Source organism: Xyrauchen texanus, chromosome 7 (assembly GCF_025860055.1).
Source record: "Xyrauchen texanus isolate HMW12.3.18 chromosome 7, RBS_HiC_50CHRs, whole genome shotgun sequence".
In the NCBI taxonomy this organism is placed as follows: domain Eukaryota; kingdom Metazoa; phylum Chordata; class Actinopteri; order Cypriniformes; family Catostomidae; genus Xyrauchen; species Xyrauchen texanus.
This window is the reverse complement of record NC_068282.1, coordinates 15586531-15600612: the sequence shown is the minus strand read 5'-3', so window position 1 is coordinate 15600612 and position 14082 is coordinate 15586531. Positions and strand designations below refer to the sequence as shown.

Sequence of the window (14082 nt, the reverse complement as noted above, 5' to 3'; positions counted from 1 at the left end):
TAACTGCAGAATCACCTTTGAGCTGATCCAATAGAGGAAAGCTACAAAATGCTCTCATATACTCTCTCGGTCCCTCGACAAGCAATAGGAATAACTTAAATATACACTCACCTAAAGGATTATTAGGAACACCTGTTCAATTTCTCATTAATGCAATTATCTAATCAACCAATCACATGGCAGTTGCTTCAATGCATTTAGGGGTGTGGTCCTGGTCAAGACAATCTCCTGAACTCCAAACTGAATGTCAGAATGGGAAAGAAAGGTGATTTAAGCAATTTTGAGCGTGGCATGGTTGTTGGTGCCAGACGGGCTGGTCTGAGTATTTCACAATCTGCTCGGTTACTGGGATTTTCACGCACAACCATTTCTAGGGTTTACAAAGAATGGTGTGAAAAGGGAAAAACATCCAGTATGCGGCAGTCCTGTGGGCGAAAATGCCTTGTTGATGCTAGAGGTCTGAGGAGAATGGGCCGACTGATTCAAGCTGACAGAAGAGCAACTTTGCCTGAAATAATCACTCGTTACAGCCGAGGTATGCAGCAAAGCATTTGTGAAGCCACTACATGCACAACCTTGAGGCGGATGGGCTACAACAGCAGAAGACCCCACCGGGTACCACTCATCTCCACTACAAATGGAAAAAGAGGCTACAATTTGCAAGAGCTCACCAAAATTGGACAGCTGAAGACTGGAAAACTGTTGCCTGGTCTGATGAGTCTCGATTTCTGTTGAGACATTCAGATGGTAGAGTCAGAATTTGGCGTAAACAGAATGAGAACATGGATCCATCATGCCTTGTTACCACTGTGCAGGCTGGTGGTGGTGGTGTAATGGTGTGGGGGATGTTTTCTTGGCACACTTTAGGCCCCTTAGTGCCAATTGGGCATCGTTTAAATGCCACGGCCTACCTGAGCATTGTTTCTGACCATGTCCATCCCTTTATGGCCACCATGTACCCATCCTATGATGGCTACTTCCAGCAGGATAATGCACCATGTCACAAAGCTTGAATCATTTCAAATTGGTTTCTTGAACATGACAATGAGTTCACTGTACTAAAATGGCCCCCACAGTCACCATCTTTGGGATGTGGTGGAACGGGAGCTTCGTGCCCTGGATGTGCATCCCACAAATCTCCATCAACTGCAAGATGCTATCCTATCAGTATGGGCCAACATTTCTAAAGAATGCTTTCAGCACCTTGTTGAATCAATGCCACATAGAATTAAGGCAGTTCTGAAGGCGAAAGGGGGTCAAACACAGAATTAGTATGGTGTTCCTAATAATCCTTTAAGTGAGTGTACATTAGTGCACTTTACAATAAATTTGTATTTGTTAACATTCATTACAAAAATATTCCAGGCTCAATACAAGTTAAGCTCAAATCAACAATATGTGTAGCATAATGTTGATAACCACAAAAAAAAATACATAAATATTTGCCATGTCCCTCCTTTCTGTTACAGTGAGGCAGTTAAATAGAAGTGAATAAGTCAATCTGTAAATGTTAAAATACTCACCGTTTCAAATGTATATCCACAAGACATAAACAATATGTGTGTTAACATGATTTTAGTTTTATAAAATCCATAATAAATCCATACATTATCTGTGTAAAGTTATATCCAATTTTACAAATTTGTTACCATGATGACATAACGGCGTAAACCCTAAAACCGTAAAACAACTGTAAAAATTACGATTTAAGCAACTTTACAGCTCAAATAATACATGAGTTTTAACTGAAGAATTAATGTAAGCGTAGAGATGTGGCCGTGGCCGAGCCATTAAAAATTGGCCACATTCACTAACATTGTAAGTGCCTCACTGAACCATAAACTTTTATTTATCTCATTATTTTTTTAAGAAAAGGAGGGACGAGTCAAAATAATTCTTTGTGGTAATCAACATTATGCAACCAATGATGTCGATTGAGCTTAACTTTTATTGAACCAGAAACATTCCTAAACATAATAGTTAAAATGAACTAACAATGAAAAATAGTTTTACAGTATTTGCTAATCTTGGTTATTGTTCATTTCTACACATTCTAGTACATTTTTTACATTAAAATCTGAATAAGTTAACATGAATTAATGCAAAATTAACAAAATTGGAACAATAATATTTTAATAAATTAACATAAACTTTATGTCCAATGACTTCAACGAGCATGTGGGAAATGACAGGGACACCTGGAAAGGTGTGATTGGGAGGAACAGACTCCCCGATCTGAACCCGAGTGGATGTTTGTTATTAGACTACTGTGCTAGTCATGGATTATCTATATCAAATACCATGTTCGAGCATAAGGATACTCATAAGTGTACGTGGTACCAGAGCACCCTAGACCGAAGGTCGATGATCGATTTTGTAATCGTGTCATCGGATCTGAGGCCATATGTTTTGGACACTTGGGTGAAGAGAGGGGCGGAGCTGTCAACCGATCACAATCTGGTGGTGAGTTGGGTCAGGGGGTGGGGAAAGACTCTGGACAGACCTGGGAAGCCCAAGCAAGTAGTACGGGTGAACTGGGAATGTTTGGAGGAGGCCCCTGTCCGTGAGATCTTCAACTCACACCTCCGGTGGAGATTTTCAGGCATCCCTGCAGAGGTTGGGGACATTGAACCAGAGTGGGCAATGTTCAAAGCTTCCACTGCCGAAGCCAAGGTGGAGAGCTGCGGCCTCAAGATTTTAGGTGCCGCAAGGGGAGGTAACCCTCGAACACTGTGGTGGACACTGGTGGTCAGGGAAGCCGTCTGACTGAAGAAAGCGGATCTTCCGGGATTTGTTGTCCTGGAGGTCTCCGGAGGCAGTTGCAAGGTACCGACAGGCACAAAGAGCTGCGGCCTCTGCCATGAGAGAGGCAAAGCAGTGGGTGTGGGAAAAGTTCAGAGAAACCATGGAGAAGGACTTTCGGGTCCGCACCAAAGTGCTTCTGGAAAACCGTCTGCCACCTAAAGAGGGGAAATGGGGAACCATTCAAGCTGTATACAGCAAAGATGAGACACTGTTGACCTCAACTTAGGAGTTTATAGGGCGGTGGAAGGAACACTTTGAAGAACTCCTAAAACTCCTAAATCCTCTATGCTAGAGGCAGAGCCAGAGGCTGATGGGGGATCAGATTCAATTTCCCTGGGGGAGGTCACTGAGGTAGTCAAACAACTCCACAGTGGCAAAGCCCCGGGGATTAATGAGATCAGACCAGAAATGCTGAAGGCTTTGGATATGGAGGGGGTGTCACGCCTCTTCAACATTGTGTGGAAGTCTGGGACAGTGCCTAAGGAGTGGCAGAATGGGGTGATGGGGTGACTCTTCATATAGGGGGATCAGAGCGTGTGTGCCAACTACAGGGGTATCACACTTCTCAGCCTCCCTGGTAAAGTTTACTCCAAGGTGCTGGAGTGGAGGGTTCGGCCGATTGTCGAACCTCGGATTGAAGAGGAACAATGCGGGTTCCGTCCTGGCCGTGGAATGACGGACCAGATCTTTACTCTTGCAAGGATCTTGGAGGGGGCCTGGGAGTATGCCCATCCAGTCTACATGTGTTTTGTGGATCTGGAGAAGGCTTATGAATGGGTCCCCTGGGAGAGACTGTGGGAGGTGCTGCAGGAGTACGGGGTGGGGGGATCCCTTCTTAGGGCAATTCAATCCCTGAGTTCGTTCCATGTGGGGGTTGGTCTCTGCCAGAGCTGCGCTTTGTCACCAATCCTGTTGTGATATTCATGGACAGGATATCGAGGCGTAGTCGGGGTGGGGATGGTGTGTGTTTCGGTGGGCTGGGCTGGGGATCTCATCGCTGCTTTTTGCAGATGATGTAGTCTTCATGTCACCATCTGTCTGTGAACTTCAACTCTCACTGGATCACTTGGCAGTCGAGTGTGAAGTGGCTGGGATGAGGATTAGCGCCTCTAAATCTGAGGCCATGGTTCTCAGCAGGAAACCGATGGAGTGCGTACTTCGGGTAGGGAAGGAGGTATTGCCCCAAATGAAGGAGTTCAAGTACCTCGGGGTCTTGTTCTTGTTCAGGAGTGAGGGGACAATGGAGCGGGAGGTTGGCCCGAGAATCGGGGCAGCGGGGCATTATTGCACTCGCTCTATCGCACCGTTGTCATGAAAAGAGAGCTGAGCCGGAAGGCTAAGCTTTCGATCTACCGGTCAATTTTCATTCCTACCCTCACCTATGGTCATGAAGGCTGGGTCATGACCGAAAGAACTAGGTCGTGAAGACCCAGGACTAGGTGTAGAGATTACATCTCCACACTGGCTAGGAATGCCTCGGGGTCCCCCAGTCAGAGCTGGTTAATGTGGCTCGGGATAGGGAAGTTTGGGGCCCCCAGCTGGAGCTGCTGCCCCTGCGACATGACTTCGGATAAGATGGATGGATGGATGGATGGAACATAAACTAAGATTAATAAATGCTGTTAAAAGTCATTAATCTTTGTATAAGTTCATGATATCTAATGTATTATGTTAACCAAAGTTAAAGAACTGAACCTTATGATGAAGAGGAACCTTATGGTACCGATACATTTATACACATCAGAAGCATAACTGCCTTAAATTCAGGACAATATTGTATATTTTGGCATTGGGAAATCACAATTTTCTAACTGGATTACTTCAGTTTATGTTAATAAATAACCACTTATCGAATGCTATTTAAATAGAAAAGCCTATTCTAATACTCCTTTTATTCACACAGGAGATCCAGTTAAATCAAAATTCTAAGAAATATTTTTTGCCCACTTACACACTATATATACTACACTTTATAAATTACATCTCTAATTTTCTTTTTGGATTTAACTAATTGTATTTTGACCCACAATACAGAAGAAAGGAAAGAGAGAAAGTTATGCATTACATATCAAAGCTATCAAATCAGTTTAAAAACTCAACAGTTAAATTTGAACACTTAAAACACTAAACACTTTAAAATAATGAGTGTGCAGGTCATTCTAATTGTGAAGTAGCAAAATAAAGTAGAAAATACCTTATTATTAAGATGTCATTTGATTCACAATATTGACCAAATTATAAATATGCAATATAAATAAATCTATCCATATAAAAGTTTGTAAATTCTTATTTGTTAGTATCACATCTATCCATAAATGTATCCAAATATATGCAGCAATATTCTCTATCACCACCACCCATATTCCTCTAATTTCTCATTTCTCCAAACCTTTACACCACTCTCTCTCCTCCGGTTCTCCCAGACGCTAGAGAGCGAAGCATTAGGAACACTTCCTCTCTTAATTCACCTTAGCGAGGGCAACCATATTCCACCTGCATGGAGGATGAGTGTGATCAGGGACAACATGTGCTCAACACTCACTCACTTTCTTATTAAAATAGAAGGGGTCCAAGTCCTCCAAGGGGACGGCCGACATATTTGGAGGAATGTCCCCGTAAATGAAGGGCAGGCTCTTCCCCGCTTCCAGGTCGGTGTTGGGCTTCGGTTTGTTGTCATCATCGTCATCGCGGTGACTGCTGTCAGATCTGGGCTTGACAGGCTTCTTTTTATTCTCCTCGGCGATGCGCTTCTCGATGTTGGCCAGAGATTCTGGGGTGAACTTCTTGAAGCTATCGGGGCCTGGAGGTGCAAGCAACTGTGCAGCCATATTGTCATCCTGCAGCAGAGCCCTCTTTATTTAGAAGCCAATCAGGACAACCAACTCTTGGAGGAGGAAGGGAAAGGGAGGCACCAGGACAGATGTAGGGATGTGAACAATGAGAAAAGAAAAAGAATAGATGTTACAATTCAGAACAGTTCTAATTCACCTGTCTTGAAGAAAAAGATGTCAAATCAAATACAGTATATATAAATACAGTAAACACAAAGTTTTGTGTGTGTGTGTGTGTGTGTGTGTGTGTGTGTGTGTGTGTGTGTGTGTGTGTGTGTGTGTGTGTGTGTGTGTGTGTGTGTGTGTGCATGTGTGTGTGTTAAGTTTAGGGGTAAGGTTAGGGTTAGGGAATAGAACATATAGTTTGTACAGTTTAAAAACTATTATGTCTATGGAAAGTCCCCAAATAACATGGAAACACAACACAACACACGCATGCACACGTTACATCAATGTAATTGATTTTAGTTGCCTCTGTTATTGGTCATCCTCTTTTGCAGTTTGGTAATCAGAATACAGTTACATTCAAAATTTATTTTCATTACTCAAGAGATTACTTGCATTTTTTGGTCATTTGTTTCATTTAACATTTTGTTTATTCAGTTGGAAAACATTTATCTGTATAAATTAAGTGGCGGAGGACCAATCTCAGTTGCCTCCACGTCTGAGACCATCAATCTGCGCATCTTATCATGTGGTTTGTTGAGTGTGTTACCGCGGAGACCTAGCGCATGTGGAGGCTTCACGCTATTCTCCGCGGCCTCCATGCACAACTCACCACGCGCCCCACCGAGAGCGAGAACTACATTATAGCGACCACGAGGAGGTTAACCCAACATGACTCCACCCACTTTAGCAACCGGACAATTAGTTGCTTAGGAATCCGGACTGGTGTCACTCACCATGCCCTGGATTCAAACTTGTGACTCCATGTGTGGTAGTTAGCGAGCTGAGCTACCCAGGCCCCCAGTTCAATGGATTACAAAGAATAATCTGAACAAACAATTCGTCCACCAAATAACAGTGTGTGAATTCCATAACAGCATTTTTGCAACCTTGAAGGCATCTGTAGGAAGGGGAAGCCACTTGAAGGGTCATTCCAAACGAAAGCAAGAAAATGAATATTTTCATGAAAGAACCTTCCACAACACGATATTGAAGATGAATAAATCCATGCTCCCTTCAGAGTACCCATTTCAAGGGATCTGTGCTTCGCAGTGATTAGGGTATAGGGATGATCACTTTCGATTGGTATTTGCCAATAGTTTTTGTCCTAAGAATAGGCTATTTGCGGTTGTTGGACAAAATAAACATGTTTTATAATAATTTTACAACAGCTGTGAAAGTAGCTCATCCAATCACATTTAAGGGTTGGAACTATCCATTTCATAATATCTCATTAAAGCACCTCAGGACAGAGAATAAACAAAAAAAAAAAAGATGATAAACAACAAACCTAACTGTGCTCCTTTGTTATTTATGTTTGGACTAGTGATTAATTGGACAATATTTGGTATATTTAGTTTTAATTATGTCCCATCGCCCTTGTAATGGTTCAAGACAGCCTAATGTGTAAAATAACTAGTGTTTAATTAATTTCAGGAATTTTGTGTATATCTCATTTCATGTTATTAAACTGTACTATGTATATCTCCAATATATTACCCTGCTCTCAAGCTATCAGAATCTGTATCACGCCATTGAAAACTCCATATTGGTCGACAACTAGTTTGCACCGCAAAATAACATAGCACAATCAAACTCCTTACTCCAATCAAAATAATTAGTTACACTGGCACAATTTTTTAGCATGTTAATTATTTTACTTACTCACTACATTTCAAGCTATTGTTGTAGACGTACCATTGCAGGTTCGCAGATTTACTTCCCCTATTGAGATTTATTCATGAAGTACCATCTGTTTTAAAGAAATTAATTGCAAATGTTGAGGTACATAAAAATTGTAAAGACATCAGTAATACTTGGCTACACTCCCCTGTGTTCCAGGTGTGTGTCACAGAGTCAGTCCCAGCCTAGTCCACCGGGCACCAAAAAAGTGGGCTAAAAATGTAAGTGGCTTTTCCGGAATGTCCCATGCATTATTTTCTTGCAAGCCTGTCTTGCATTTATGTTCCAATGATAAGAACAACAGCTTTTGAGACTTGTATAACAATAAGAACACATAAGTATTGGCACCATGCCCTCTTCTAGCCATTTTTGCAGCACTATGTTTGCACACATCCACAAATTATAACTAATAAAAGTGCTACATGATGTGCTGACAGCCGAAGATATTGAAGAATCACCCAAGCACTCCCCTACAGGCGCCACATTACTTTGAATTACATTTTTAAATTTAAAAAACTTAACCGTCGAAAACTTAACGGTCAACACTAACGGCTCTCTTATCAGTTTTTAAGCCTTATGTGGAAGGCTGTCGATCAGGAAGCCGTGTTTTAAGGGTAATATAGTCGCTTGTCATAAAAGGCAATGTTCGAAGATTGTTTTATTTGACGCCGAATCCCTGTTCTCTATATCCTTAATGATAGCCTGTTAATTATTTATACGCCAAAAACTGATTCAGTTAAGTCAGCACATGCCCAATCATTAGTGAAGTGCCCACGGCACGTGACATTGCCCTTTATGACAAGCGACTATATTGCCCTTAAAACACGGCTTCCTGATCGACAGCTAAAGCGACAAAATAATTTCCCTATCAAAGACGGACTGTTTAGACGAATGAAACCGAGAAAACAATACATCGTCCATTTCAAGTTACACGCGGGCTGTGTCCAACCTCCAAGTCTCCTTCTCGGGATACTGTAAAGACGCCTCAGCTCAAGGTGATTCATGAACAGCACGCTGTATCAGATAGACAGCCCTGACAATACACATACACATAATGACCTTACACAAATTCTTGTATTTTTCACACTTACGTTATGGGCTATGGTGTTTAAACATCATCGATTTGTCTTCTGTTTTAAGGGATCACATTGACCGACAGAAGTCCATGGTTTTCTTCTATATGCCGTCGAATACGAGAATAATTAGTGGCGCTGTCCGTTTCAGCACTGCGCGAGCTCACGCTTGTCCTCAAGGTGATGAAAAAAATCTACAGATACTGCCTCAAGCCATCCAACATCCGGACTGAAACCTCTTTTCCGTATTTAATTTGAAGCCTTAAACTAAATGTAAGGCACTGTACATTGAGGGGAGGGTAGCGACACAAATGTCACGAGGACAAACCACCCCAGCCTATCCCGTGAGGAGAATAAAGGCCTTAAAATCTGACCATGACTCATATAAACACATAAACATATTAACATTTCTTTGGAACCCCAAATGTGAGCTTGTTTGACTACATTTGTCTCATTTTTATATGTTTGGTTAGCTGAGAATGCGCCAACAGTAACGGACACCTCCTGGGACAGGTCATTCAGGGAAACGGTCCTCGCCGTATCAAAGCGAATACAATTTGCAAAACATTTTCGACCCCCAAAACAGTGTTCTGTTATGCGTTCCGTCGGTTCCTAATGCTTCCAGTTCTCATCCATTTTTCAATTTGCTTTGTGCAATTTTGGGATTCACAGATCAGCATATCAAACGAATGAAAGTTTGTTTGCTGTATTTATGGCAGCTGTGTGTACCGGTTATGTACACGCGTGGGCCCATGCCCTTTCGCGACTGAAATACTGCAGTGGAGCTGACAGGAGCTCGTGTGAAGGCACGAGCCAGCGAATCAATGTGTGAAACATCCGTGATTATCAAATCTCAATGCAACAGACGTCTCAGACAGTCGTGCCTGTAATGTTTCATTATATATGTCTCGAGTTACTGTCCTGGGTGGTTTCATTTGAATCTGAACACTTCAAGAACATTTGGGACTCTTGTTCAGCACCAGCACCCCACCCGTGCAGTCTGCCTGTGCTCTCACCCCCAACACCGCAAATAATTTCGCTACGCTTTGGGGAAGAGAGTGTGAGAAATGGAGGGTGGGAGTCTCGATTCTAGTGTCTCCAGCCCAAATAAGTATGGCGAGGGTGACTCCAAGGGAGGGGGAATGCAGGCTCTTTTGGGGACTAAACACTGCCACATTAGTGATTTTGACATATTACGTTTAAAAATAATGCCATAAATTATATTTGAATGCTAAATATTGCGTTTTGTTTATGTATGTTTTTTTTAACCAGAGAATATTTATTTGTAATAAAGTTTGCGGCGGTTTTACTTGCCTGTCCCATCGTATGAGAATATTCTAGGCAACATTTGGACACAGACACACTAATGTTTTCAGCGCCAGGCCAACACCCTCATTTACCTCTGTGAGATTTTGTTCCTTTGAATACATTCCGTTTGACCATCGCTGTAACTGTTATAATAGAGCCTGGTGTGTTACTTGATGTTTTCCTGCAGCAAGCCTATTCACATCTATGAGCAGAAAAGATGCTGAGCGAGAGAGACCGCTCTGCGGCAGATGAGTCCAGGTATAAGACACGCTCACAATGGACTATAAACACCTGAAATAAATACAAGATTTGCGCTGACCAGAAGAGAAAGTCTACTTACTTTTTTCGCATTAAGGGCGATCCATGTCAAATTTGCGTGCTAAGAATGTTTAAAAGACCCAGGAGAAACTGCGGATGTCGCCATATTGTTGCCGCTATCTTCCTTCCCAGTGCGTACGGCTAGCCTGCATAATTGATGACTCTCAGCAAATTGTTAGGGAGCGTCTGCAAGTACCCTACTTCCGACTTCCGTACTGACCGGGGGAACGCTGCAACGTAAGCGAAACGGCGCTTAAAGGGATTATCAATCACTCACTATCAATGATGTTAGCCTAATTATTTTAACTAATTCACAATGAAAATAATATAATCTTCAAATTGTCTGAAACAATTTAACAATTGTTACTTTAGAAAATCAAAGTGAACTGTGCGATAAAATGGGATTCCCACAGATAAATTAAAACGAATGAACTGAAGTAAAATAATTGTTAAAATGTTAAACTTATCTTTGCACATGAAATACATTATTATGTTTGTGAGAATTCATATAGATGTTTTGCACACATAAGGAGCATTCAATGTGGATTCTCATTCCAAATTAAAAAAAAAATTAAGAAATTGAGAAAATTAATCAAAATTTCATATTTGAATTCAGTAGCGTTTTGCTCTACTGTGTTGCAAAAAATGAGTATATATATATTTCTAAAACCGCATTGTAAAATAATAATCCTGTTGTTTTTACCAAAAAAAAAAAAAAACTGGCAGCTATGGTTGCCAGAATAATTATGCCAAAAAATACAGTAAAATATAAACACATTCACAGAACAACCTGTACATTTTACAGATTAAAACTGTTGTAATTTATATGATCACACTGGAACTGTAAAAAATTACGTAAAAAAAACCATCATAAACTTAATATTAACCTTCTGAAACTGTAAAAATTTGCATTTTACTTTATTAAGTATTGTTATTCCCTATAAAAATGACAGAAGAGCACATGATGACATGAAGTTCACCAATACTGCCTCATCATGGAGCAATGACCAATAAAAATGTATAGAGACAGTGCTCAGTGTCACTCACACAAACACTAAACACCATCAGGATAACACATGTGAAATCTAAAATACATTCAATATAAAACAGAACACCCCAATGTATACAACTGATTTTAAATAAGAAGAAACCCGTAAATCCCATAAAATATAATGATATAATGATGGGTCATGCAGGGAATTGTGGGAATGCCCGATTATTGTTTTAATTGTAATTTTACCAATAATTTTCTGTAAAAAGTACATATACTCTCTTGTTAAACATAATGTACATTTTTACCATTAATTATACAGGAAAATAATGCTTTTAAAATATATATATTTTTACAACATTTTATTGTAAAAACTACTTTATTGTCTTTGAAAATATATTACAAAAATTTACTGTATATTTTACAGTTAATACTCATTAATCAATTAATGTTTATTTTCTGTAGCATTTTTACAGTCTTTTACACTTAAATTTACAGACATTTTTTTACAGTGCATGTTTTCATTTCAAAATACTGTAGTAGAAGTTGGAACTTCACATCACACAGTACTTAAAGGTGCACTCAGTAATTTTTTGTTTATCGTCTTTTTTATAGTCATCTTGGATATACACTGACACCAAGGTGTGTGAATGCAACCTTAACTCAAACACAATCGTTTTTAGTTACCAATGTCATTGGTCAGCCATAAATCTTTATATTTATAAGTCAAAGGGTGTTTCTCAGTCGGAAGGTTGCAGCCTTAGGCTGGATATCTCGACTGCCACGTCATCAAGAACCGTTGAAAGCCACCTCAATTGTTAGGACCCTATTCGTTTGCAATATTTTGGAGGATGCATCAAGTGCGTCCTTTCGCAGCCTTTAGCCTTTAATCACCCTCAATTCCTTGCAGCCTCAGAAGGACTGGTCTAAGAACACAGCCTAACTAGGCTCCAGCCTTCCGATTTCGAAGCATCCAAAGTGTCCAAAAACTCTCCTTGTAGAATAACCCCAACACCTCTCCTTGTAGAATAAATCTGCTTTATAAGGTTACTGATATGACTAAAGACTTCATTTTATTTGAGTGGTCATGATTTTACACATATTTTTCAAAATCACTTTTCATTTCTTTTGGAATGAAACTATTTATATGAGGACAAAATTACTGAGAGCACCTTTAAAGGAATTTAAAAAAAAATGTTGCATTGATTGCCACAGAAAATATATTCATCTCATTTATAAAAATAAAAAAAAGAAAGAAAAAATGAAACATTAATGGTTACAGTAATGCACTCACAATGGAAGTGAATGAGGCCAGTTCATAAACCTTAAAACACACATAATTTTAAAAGTAGAGCCACAAGACAAACATTATACATGTTCACATGATTTTCATTTGATAAAATCTCTTCTCCTTGATTTTTTTTCAACAATATTTTTATTGAACTTTTACACATATATTTCACTTATACAAAGACAATCAAAACAGTAACATCCATAAAATAAACATTCACAATTTCCACAAGACATTTCACATACTTCACATACTTAACAAATTAAATAACTAAATAAAACACAAACACTCAACAACATATGTCAACACAGCAGTTTCAAGTTGATTGTGCACTTTAACGTTTAAGAAACTCTATTAAAGGTTTCCACACACTCTCAAACTCTAAAGTCCGTCCCCTGGTTATATAAGTCAGTCTTTCCAACACAATACAAGATGCCATCTCCTTTATCCACACATGTATAGAGGGCACATCCATTTTTTTCCAAGACAGAGCAATCATCCTCTTAGCTTGCAGAAGTCCGAAGTCAATTAAAGTTAAATCTTTAGGATTGACAATAAAGTTTTTTTGGATATATACCAAGTATACATATTCCCGCCTGGTGAGGAACCTTCACTCCAACAATCTCAGATAAAGTCTTCTTAACAGATAACAACTTCTTTCCAATATTTCTTTATTTTTGGGCAATCCCATATGCAGTGGTACAGAGTACCCTTTCCTTCCAAGCACTTAATGCACTTGTCTGGCACATCAAGGGACCATCGGTTTAGCTTAACCGGGGTAATGTATGTTCATCAACCATTTGTATTGTAATAATTTCATTCTAGTACTGATAGATTGTTTTGGGGCTTTAAAAACATGCCTTTTCCCAATCAGCCTTTTGTATGTCTTCCTGAATATCCAGTCTCCATGCCTCTAGCCTATCGATGGTGGACTCTTTATCATATGACATCAAAGCTGTATAGAATAAAGAGATCTGTTTCCTCCCCTCCAGATGTTGAAGCTTAAGGTCTTCAAGATGTGATAGTGGTGGTTCAGTTACTACATTCTTATGTTTAGATAAAATAAAATGTTTCAATTGCATTGGCCAGTGCAGGAATAGTTTTGGCATTGTTTGTGTTGTGGTGTTGATTCAAGCATAATGATGGGGGCTGTGTTATTGAGGAGGCAGGTACTAAGTGGTAAAGTGTTGCAGGAAATAGTTAATCTTCCTCTAATCCTGTTAGGCAGTGAAAGAAGTCAACAGCTTTAGACATTCAGCCTACCGCCAACTCCCCCTTCTGGGTCACCTGAGCATCTTTTTTTCTTTAGTCCTCTCTGATGAGCCTCAAGTGGATGAAGCTTTGCTGTGCAATGCAGCAACAGCCATGTCAGTGTTTGGGAACTGTCTTGGTTCTGGAACACCACTTGTGTGTGAATCATATAAGCTATGGGGCCTCATCTTAAAAGGTTATACAAGTGCAACCTGTACATATTTACTTTAGTTAATTAATTATTACATTTGAAAAAAAAGGACAACACAATTAACACATATTTGTCTTATATCATTAATATGAGTAATAATTATGTAATTAATATAATATAATGTTTCATTGACTTGTCTTGAACCATGTGTGTGT

At 39.8% G+C, this 14082-nt stretch overlaps 1 protein-coding gene across 1 annotated transcript in view; it reads right to left on the bottom strand.

Moving 5' to 3' along the window:
* The window catches only part of LOC127646445 (sodium channel protein type 8 subunit alpha-like), a 106916-nt gene extending 96693 nt beyond the window's left edge, over positions 1 to 10223 (bottom strand). Inside the window, exons 1-2 of the mRNA XM_052130108.1 lie at positions 10206 to 10223; positions 5352 to 5689 (exon numbers count right to left, since the gene is read on the bottom strand). Of these exons, the coding sequence (XP_051986068.1) occupies positions 5352 to 5633 (282 nt within the window). The 5' untranslated portion in view covers positions 5634 to 5689; positions 10206 to 10223. The remainder of the gene's footprint in view (positions 1 to 5351; positions 5690 to 10205) is intronic.
* Positions 10224 to 14082: the final 3859 nt, after the last annotated feature.